The 9,957-nt window shown below is 43.8% G+C and overlaps 1 protein-coding gene across 1 annotated transcript in view; it reads right to left on the minus strand.

Moving 5' to 3' along the window:
• Positions 1-5,795, minus strand: part of gpr158b (G protein-coupled receptor 158b) — a 107,436-nt gene extending 101,641 nt beyond the window's left edge. The window contains exon 1 of the mRNA XM_085439864.1: positions 4,433-5,795. Coding sequence (XP_085295990.1) covers positions 4,433-5,289 — 857 coding nt within the window. The 5' untranslated portion in view covers positions 5,290-5,795. The remainder of the gene's footprint in view (positions 1-4,432) is intronic.
• Between the last annotated feature and the right edge of the window lie 4,162 nt (positions 5,796-9,957).

Consider the following 9,957-nt stretch of genomic DNA (forward strand, 5'->3'; position numbering starts at 1 on the left):
CTGTTGTTCATGAAGGATTTCCAGTGTTGCTTGGGCTGCAGCCATTTTAGCAGCAGCTTCTTGTCTGCTCATGGATGATGCACTGGAGGACTTAGAAGCGACTCTTGATGCAACGTGTGACTGTTTGTATTGACTGGAAACCTGTGAGTGCTTACTGACGCCATATGATTTCTCAGACATTAAAAAAGATTCATCTACATTAAACTGTGGTTTGACTGGTGCCTTTCCTCTCAAACGTCTTTGTGCAGTCTTAATAACAGTTCTTGTTACCTCCTTGCAAGTATCAATTCTGCGGCGTGCATTGTTATCAGGAATGTCCACCTGACGCCAGTTTTCATATGCTGTGTTTAGTTCGCTGGAAGCAGTATTAATGTTGTTTATTATTGCTTGCAGCTCTTCATCTGAACAATTGTCAGAAATTGAATGGTTAGCATCCTTTGCTAGAACCTTCCACTTTTCGTACTTGATCTTAAAACTTTGCTCCAACTCCTTAATCCTTTGGTTTAACATTCCTCTTCCCTTTTCAGTTAAGGTTCTTGACCTCTGGCTTTTACGAGGTGGGTTTTGAATTTTTTGTTGCGCACACTTACTTGTTGATGGATGAACATCTGATGTTACTCGAACTTCTTGTGGACCATCTGTATTTTGCAGAGGAGAACTGCACAGTGGAGGGTTTTGCTGAGGCCTGGTCACAGTCTCTGCCTCAGGATTGTCACTCAGTTTAGAGAGATTTGTGACTGACATGTTAGGCTAAGTAAAGGAGTCTGATAACATAAAATAACACTGCTTATAGCTTGTAACAAACTTGGTTACTTCCTTTGAATAAAACCTTGCATAAAATCCAGGACTGCTTTAGTAGCTTATTCTTATAACCCTTAAACACATGTCTGAAATCACTAACAACCCTTAAAGACACATATTTTTCAAACTCATGATCAATTGTAAACTTGAACCTTCTTGCTTGCAGCTACAATGAAGCCACTTCAGGACACCCTTATTAACACTTTAAAGCATCCAAACTTGCAAATGGTCTTCAGGTTAATTTTCTGCAGCACACTTGAGAAGATCAATATGTCCTTTCTTTGAATTGTTAGGATGAGCAAACCCGTTCTTGGCTTCTGGCAGGAGCTTGGGGACCCTTGTAGACACGCTAGAGATGACTTATGTTCCTTTCTTTCTCGCCCACTCACAAGGAGCAGATGAGTTCTCACTGTAGCTCCCGTTAGCCACCACGCGGACAAGTTCTTGTTTACAGATGATTTATTCAATGTTCGGCGACAAGATCACTCAGCGTCGTCATCATCATCATCATCGTGAGAACTACCCAAAGAAAACAATTGCAATAAGCAACATGTTTACAATAACTCTTATCACAGTAAATCCAAACAATAAAGGTATAGACACATAAATGCCCTTTTATGGCACTTTCATTGAAACTGAAATTAACAGAGGCACCCTGAACACACCTCATTGCCTGCTGTAGCCAAACGGGAGAAAGTCCGTTCTTCGCGCGAGCCGCTACTCCTCTCAACGGTGAGTCCACAATTGGGTTTAATTTAACTTAACTTAACTTATGTGTTCTTTAAAACTTAAGTCCAGTTTAAAGCAGTAGGACGATGCAGCTGAACTCACAGAGCGCCATGCTTCTCTGCTCTAGTGTCACCACAAACTCAGTCCGTGCTGCACGTTACTTCCGCTACCACCAATTACAAAACAAAGTTCCACAATTAAAGGAAACTTACAAATATAAACACAAGAAAAACATTGGAACACTTCACTGTTAGTTACAAGGCAGAGCTGGAGCTTAGTCTGAAAGACAGACAAAAATCATTGGAAAGAGCCTCTCTCCTCCCCTCATTACCTCACAAATTTACATCAGACTCAAATAATAATAATAAGAAAGAGCAACAAGGTTTCTTTGACACAGAAAGTAGAAGACATGGAGGCTCTGGCTTATCATCTCCACTACTTTATGCATTTCTGTCCAGAGCCAACAAACTTTCTATTTTTAGAAATGCCATCGCAGGAGTGAGATGAGTCGAAGAAACAGCATAGCACAACTCGCATTACAGAACATAGAGGGAGGAGAAAAACATCATGAATCTGGTTGTGTACTTGCAGCCAATATTTATCCTCAGTTACAGACTGTATTTCTCTGAGATACACACTCAGGTTTTAAACATCCACTTTATTATTTTCCCTCTTAACTTGACATTTCCCTTGGCTCCCTTTGCTGACTCCACAGTCAATTTTGACAAATGCCAAACTATATTACTAAAAGTACGGCAGTTATTTCTTGATCTTGGAAACTGGAAAGCTCTGGGGGTAAAAATACTAAGTGGACCCTGAGTTTTGACTTTTTCAAAATCGCTATTTCTGAGGTCTTGACTAATTTTAATCCTTACCTTTACATCAACCCCCCCTAACAGTGCATACCTCATAGTTTCCATCTCTATTCATTACAGAGTTTCTCTATAATCCAGCATCCCCTCTATATTCATATGAAACATCACAAATGGGATTCAGTATCTGACTTGCCTTCTTCTAAATGTCACAAATCACAGTGACTTGTAAAATGTCACAATCATTTAAACTCACTCAAAACCCTCTTGGCTGGGCTGGAATAGGCAATTGATTTAATTATGAATTCATTCACTGAACTGATTTAATCACACTTAACATTTTCCAGACGCCTTAGGCCACTGACACAAGCACATCTCCCATCTTTCTCAACTAGTTAAACATCCTCATCATGACAAGTTGATGGTTTAAAACGGGCAATATCCCGGACATGACTCGAATCCTTTTTTGGAGATGAACAAGCCAACGCAGGCAGACTGAGTCATTACAGCAAGCTGAAGCTACCCTATAAGACAGATGCTTAACTTTCAAGCAGCTCTAACAAACATCTCTGGAAATTTGAGGTAATTTGAAAGTGTGGACCATGTTGATGCTGATAGAAATTCATTGTGTAATAAGAATCAGCCATCTTCAGATCCTGCACAGAGATGATAGCTGTACAATTCTCTAAAAAGCCAGAAGAAGCCCTCATCACATCGTAACACTGTCCCTGGAGCAGGTAGTGATGCAGCATTTTGCTCAGGGACACATCACCGGGGTGGATGCATGCCAGGGTGAGGGCCGAATCACAAACACAACACTGCTGCCTATAAACCACGAGCACTGTGCATCACAGTGTCATTCCAATTTAATTAGTCTTGCTTATTATGTAGTGACAGTGTAGGGGTATTTTACATGTGTAGGTGAATCTGTGTCTGTGCATATACACTTGTGGATCTTTATATTGAAGATGGCAGAAGTTTCATGTGATGATGTCAGCGGATATAACACCAATGCCTGTGAGCCAAAAGCTCAGGCTTCAGGTCGACTGAACACCTTTTTGGGGAGTTTTTCTCCCTACTCTTCACCTTGAATGACATCAGTCCAAGACGATGTCCTTAACACGGGCATCTCAGGGACAAAGATCTTGCTAAGTTACAGCAACCATCCACCTGGTTTTCAAACCTTCTGTTCATGAGGGAAAACCTATCAGAAGAAAGGAAGCAGATGAACTAAAGGGCTTCACCAAAGCCCAGAACAGGATAAATAAGGATTATTTTGAACTGTGAATCATGGAAAGCTAGAGTCCAAAATAAAAATGCAAAGCTAGAGTTAGTACAAAACTAAGTAAGTAAGTAAGAGTAAGAGTTGGATGTGTGTGTGTTTACCCCAAGCTTACCCTTGTTGTAAACGTTCTTTTTTTCCTCTCTTAAAAGATATTTATCATCTTTAATTGTATTTTTTTCTCACATGTTATCTCACATTAGCGACACTGAGTGTGTGAGTGATACACTGACTTATGCACTGCAACTTAGACTGATGTAAGGGTGAAGTGCACCTGGACCTCTGAGTGGTTTCATCTTGTAGTAGAGATTTCATTGTTTATTCATGGCTTCATTGATCTTCTCAGGACACTCTTGGACCGCAGCCTTGAAATACGAGAGCTTTAGGTGTTTTGATGCACCTAAATGTTACCCACAAACACGCACGCGTGCACACTTCTATAGATATCCTCACTTACGAGCACTGCGTAAAGCCTGCAGAATTCATTAGAGTGCTGGCTGCAGCAGGGCTGCATGCCTGTGCCTTGACAGGTGAGTGAAATGTCTAGATAGATCTGTCAAGGTTCTTTTTAACTGTCTGCTTCTATTACAGCAGTAGGTGGATCCATATTTACATGAAGTCTCACAGAGGTTATTGTCAATTAAATGCTGTTAAAGCATTTCAATAGCTGACGCTGATTATCTGATTAACTTTAATTATTAATAAAATATAAAGAAATAGATACTTTAACATGTGTGAGCTGTAATAGAACATTAAAACATATTTTTCTACATTTTAAGGACAAAAAAGTGACACTTTTCAGTCTCACCTGAACTCTGGCGCTGAGTTGCTCTTAAGTCCATAGAAGGCTGCAGACAGGGTGAGCAGCCAATAGGGCACAAACGTTCCGTGTTCACACTCCAGGTATGGCGCAGACCACTTAATTTGGTTTTTGTCCAGGAGATAAGTGCCACTCTTGGAGCCCAATGCCTCCGTGATTCTTCTGTACATGTGTGGTCTCCTGCCGTCCCTGAACTCATTAAACCAGTCAGTCTCCGGACTCCTGCCCTTGAGGTGACGGTGCGCAGAGCCGGATAGGTCCTGTAGTACCACTTCATTCTCGGTTCTCGTCGCCTGGAGGAAAACGTGGGGCCCTGGCGTCAGCGCATCCGTGTGCAAGGTCACCACTGCCCTGTGGATTTTAGGATCCCCTTCGAGGATGCTTTGAACCAGCGCGTGGTACCAGTGGATGTCCCTCCGCAGGGTTTGCTCCCGGGACCTGTTGGCTTGCAGGATCATATTCAGGAAGTTTGTGGCGTGCGCTACAGTGTCCAGAATGCTGTGGAGGGAATAGTGGGAGGCGACGTGGAGGCCGCCTCGCAGGCTGCTCAGCTCGTACCTCCGCGAACAGTTGACCTGTCTAAGCGCCGAAGAGTCCCCGGTGTGCAAGAAAGCGGTCACCACCCTGGGCAGGTCCTCCTCGATTTTGTGCGCCACCACCGTGCGCTCGGTGGCTGGTACTGGGTAATAGGTCGGATGGTGGGGTGGCTCCCTGTTGATATTTTGGGTGCTGAAGACTGGTGGGCTCTTATCGTCGCGGTCATTGTCAGACCACTCCACATAACCGTAGTTTGAACCCCAAACGAGCCCTGTTTGCAGGAGCAACGGGACGACTAGGAGAGCCATGGTTCGTTGTCACAGGCACAGAGCAGACACCGCGTGGACTTGGCAAAGTGTGGCGAGCATCACCAAAGCCACTCTATATCTTCTGCCGCTTCAGGAGATCAGAAACACTTTCAAACACACGCCCGAGGATGTCCTGGATTTCATACCTACGACCAAGCATAAAACGGCAAACGATTTCCTCTTGTCATCTTTGCATCTTTCAGAGAGAGCACACTTTTCCTCTCTTCTGTTAAAAAAAACACACAGTGTGATCTAAACAGCTGCACAGACACGAACCAGCTTCCTAACTCATGAGAAAACCACACGGACTCCTCACCAGCCCGCAATCCAGGGGAGTGCTCGGGTTCTCCTTCTGTTTTTACTCCCGCTCGGAGAAATCCAGGAGAAGAATGACAAGGGAGAGAGCAAATTGTACTCGAAGTTCCGTCCCTCCCAATAAAACCCTAATAGGCCACCTCGAGAGTCGCCCACCGGCGTGTGTGCTGGTTTCTCATTGCCGGTCTGTCTGAGGTGGGCGGAGCGTGGGAACGACGAGAGCTGTCCGGTGCTGAAAGTAGCGCCCGTAGGAAGAAAAGCGAGGGAGGCTGTGGTGATGAAGAGGAGCCCTGAGTAATGAAGACGAAGGAGCAATCTGGCAACTAGATTTACTTTGCAAATGAAAAAAAGAAAGAAAAACGACTGCGTGAGTGAGTGAGAGAAAGAGGGGCGGGGGAGGGGGGCTCACATATAGTTTAAACTGTGATTAATTATATATAGACAAAATGTCCAAAACTGTGTATAAAGTAGAACATCACACACATTACAGCCACATTTTTTCTCAAGGGTTACATTTCTAATCATCAACCCAAGCAGCATCATGTATATTAGCCAGGTGTGTTCTAATATACTGTGTGTGCGGCTGGGAATCGCAGATCCACGCTTTCTTGGGTCCGAGTCACGTAAATTTCGTGAAGAGAGGGCAAACGACATGGTGTGTCTGCAGATGTCCAGATGCCTGCCAATTTTTTACTTTTTTTCGAGCCTTAGAGGCACTGAGACATTACAGTATAGCCTAATGCGCTAATTTCAAATCCTTCAGGGGGACTTGATAGAACTATAATAGGCCCGAGTGCGCATCTGTGCGCGTCCAAGCGCGCATAATCCGGGCCTCACTCACGATTCTGCCACGGTACATTACCCACAATGACAGTGGTACCACCACACAGTGATTCTGCCATGTGATACATTGCAAGACAATTTGTAACTGAAGGAGACTTTAGCATGTCTACCCGTTAAAACAGAGGGTAAAGTCTGGGATGATCTGCTTATCCTCTGGATTGTTGTGTCGGTTTTTGTGTGTTACTGTTTTTGTTATTACGGATAAATAATGTAACAGTGCAATCATTTACCCCTATGGCTTGGTCCCTCCCTTACGAGTTCTCCTTCATCAACTTATTTAACTCCCACACGTTTTAATTCAAGGGTTTATATTTGGAACCAGTGCTGATAACATATTGCAAGAGGAAGCCGGTGTGATACATCGCTGCATCATATTTTGTCCCACGCAGCAGTGAGTAAATAAGAGAGTGGGCATTCCTCTTTGTGCTACTTTCCTGTGTTTAGACACTTTATGAGTCCATCTGGGGACACGTTTATGTTCACGAGTGCGTGCGCACGTGTCCACGGGGCTGATCGGGAGTCATCCCGGGACTGTAAATGGGTGGTGCAGAGTACACCTCGCCCGGGGTGACTCGCAGGCCGTTGCCGTGGCAGTGGAAGGTGACGAGGCAGAGATCTCCCCCATGCTGTCCGCTGCAGCGAGTGATGTGGACTGCGGCCTGTCTGGTTTTACACAATCTACAGCTACAACTACTGTACGAACTCACCACCACCTCACCGCTCACCGCCAATCAGCCAGATGAAAACATGAAAAACAGACCTTCACGGGCAGACGTATAACCGGTGATGCTCACAAGAGAGTGCGTGTAAATCAAAAAGAAAAGGTGTGTTTGTGGCAGGCATGGCGAATGAACGGCGAAGTCGAGAGACAGAGAGACAGAGAGAGAATCTGGGCGAAAGAGACCGTACAGAGTGACTGCTCCTGCCCCCACTATTTCATCTTCTCTTACAAGCTGCACTGGCTCCCCTGCTCTGATAAATATTTGATAGGCATTTGCTGCTTCATCTGCATGCTTTACAACTTAGGGTCCATACAACCGCAACACGGTAGCGGCTGCTGTACCAGCCGTGCGCTCTCACCCACACTTCCTCTGTTCTCCCAGAGGTTCCTTTAGATTTTCTCAAAAGAGAGCAAAGGAGGATAAAAGGCTCAGGAACAAAATAAATAAATAAAAATTGGGGGTGCTTCCTCTGCTGCTTGTTTTTCTTCCTGCACTCAGGAGTCTGTTTCTTTCTGCCACACCCATGCAGCCAGCTGCATTTGAACTCAAACTACTGAGGTTGCAAGGTGCTGGCCGGGGTTTGGCAGAAGCTGTGACCTTTTAAGGGAGAGTTTAAATGTAAGCCTGTGATGAAAGGCTAGAGAGGGCACTGAAGGAAAAGACATGATAGGCGTTACTCACACAGTGTGTGGATTTATCCCATGAATCACAGAGGAGTTTATCGACAAGGAGTGAGTTTTCTGAGATTTGTTCTGAAATGATATCAAGTCATCTGTTCTGATCTGCCTCTGGCATGTTTACATATAATTCTAATCTGTATGCGTGAATGATGTACTTTCACTGATGCAGTTAGCTATCACACCAGCATCACCTGCTATTTAAGGCTCCACCTTCAGTCACATCTCTCCATCTGTGCTGATGTATCTGTAGAAGCTGTCGAGAACGTCACAAACTCTATAAATTGGAAACGGTTTGAGACCTCAGCTCATGTGGAGGTATAGTGAAAGCACAGGGTGATGAGGATGAACTTGTGTAGAGAAGAAAACAAACTCCCACTGCTTTCAGTGTTTGGTTTTATGTGAAGCGGGTCGAGCTCTGCTGCCCATCGGAAAGAAAATTCTGCCAAAATCAAGTGGCTCTGTGTAAAAAAAATTGGCCATTAAAATTGAAATTAGGCAAATAGAGGTCCACTCTTAAAATAATACATGTACAGAATCCCCTTCCAGCTCAGTACAATCAGTCACAGTTAAATGCCACCACTCTGACTGCCAAATCAACTGCGGTTCCCTGATAAAGATGAAAAAGGCTGCCCAAAAGTGCTACTGTATTAATTTCCCATGGTACAAGCTGCCATTTCTCAAGTGATGCTGATGGGGGGGAAAGAAAGAAGCCATTTTCATCTGCAAATATCAGTGCAAAGTTCCAGATGAATGGCCCGATCTTGTAGTGAAACTGTGTCTTACAAAATGTAAAATAATGTCTGTGTTTGTTTTTCCAGTTTTTTTTATCAGACACACAATAATGCAGGTTACAAGAAAGAGTCTGCCAACAGTTCATCACTGTTGATGTTGGTAAATGCAGCATGTCTTTCGTTCCTCAAGGCTCATTACGTTGCCTCTCTTCTTGAGCATGTGTGTATGCATCTGAGGTCCTTTGCTCATATCGGTGCAGTGTTGTGTTATTATCACTACTATTATGTATTATTTTTTATGTGTTGTGCAGATTAAATCCAGCACTAAAGTTCCTGTTCAAACCCCCTGACTGTGTCTATCAGTGCAGCAGAAGGTGAAACCTAATTAATTCATATCACACCATCAACACAATAGTGCACAGATTTCAGGCCAGATGTTTCCAGAAGCGTGTGTGAGAAATTGTGTGCATTGTGATGTTGTCAATAAAGCCTGCTATGGGTGAGGTTAAAAGCAACCAAGCTGTGCACAAATATCATTTTTGATGTAACCCCTGCTCTGCTAACGTCATTTAAATATGTCAGAGATACTCTGATCTCACACATCGCTCCAAAGTGATTCAACTGCATCCAGGACTGAGGATGAAGCGTGTATAGGTGCTGCAAAAATCAAGCTGAGAAATGACAGCCTCATTTACTTGTTACCCACAGACGTCTGAAAGCCTCATCCAACTGCACACACACACATACACACACACACCAGCTTGTGTTTTCTCAAAAAGATGCAGCCACATGCTCTCCTAGAGGAATTGTGCTGAGGGACATTGTATGTGCGTGCACTCGGAAAAAGCATTCATAAGTTGTCTTGTACTATGGAAGCAAAGCGAGTGGGAACAGACAAGTGTGAAAATCAGTTTGTCGGGAGAAAGAAGAGACTCTCCAGCCTTTAGTTTAGCTTACTTGGATCTGTGATCCAGTAAAATTACACACACTCACATGCACATAAACGTGCCTGACAATTTGGTTTACTTTTTGTTTTTTTCCTTGTCATCTTCATTACACAATCTAACTTGTTTACACAACTGTCACACAGATCCTGTTTGGTTGGGCAGTAAAGTTTTGTCTTTGCTGCCATCTGGAGGTGCAGCTTCATCCACGTTTTCTATTGAGAGAGCTGAACTCTCCCGCTTAGATTTCTTCTCCCAGAATTAACTGTTTAGCATTTCAGCCTGTTCGTATGACTGCAAATATCTAATCAGCCAATCACACAAGAGCAGCTCAGTGAATGACACACATGCAGACATGGTCAAGACAACCGGCTGAAGTTCAAATGTATCTCTCTGATCATTGAGTAAAAAAGAATTAGAAAGAAAACGCACA

Source organism: Copadichromis virginalis, linkage group LG18, assembly GCF_057382275.1.
Source record: "Copadichromis virginalis isolate Kocher_CV1m ecotype Utaka linkage group LG18, C_Virginalis_male_GT1.1, whole genome shotgun sequence".
Classification (NCBI taxonomy): Eukaryota; Metazoa; Chordata; class Actinopteri; order Cichliformes; family Cichlidae; genus Copadichromis; species Copadichromis virginalis.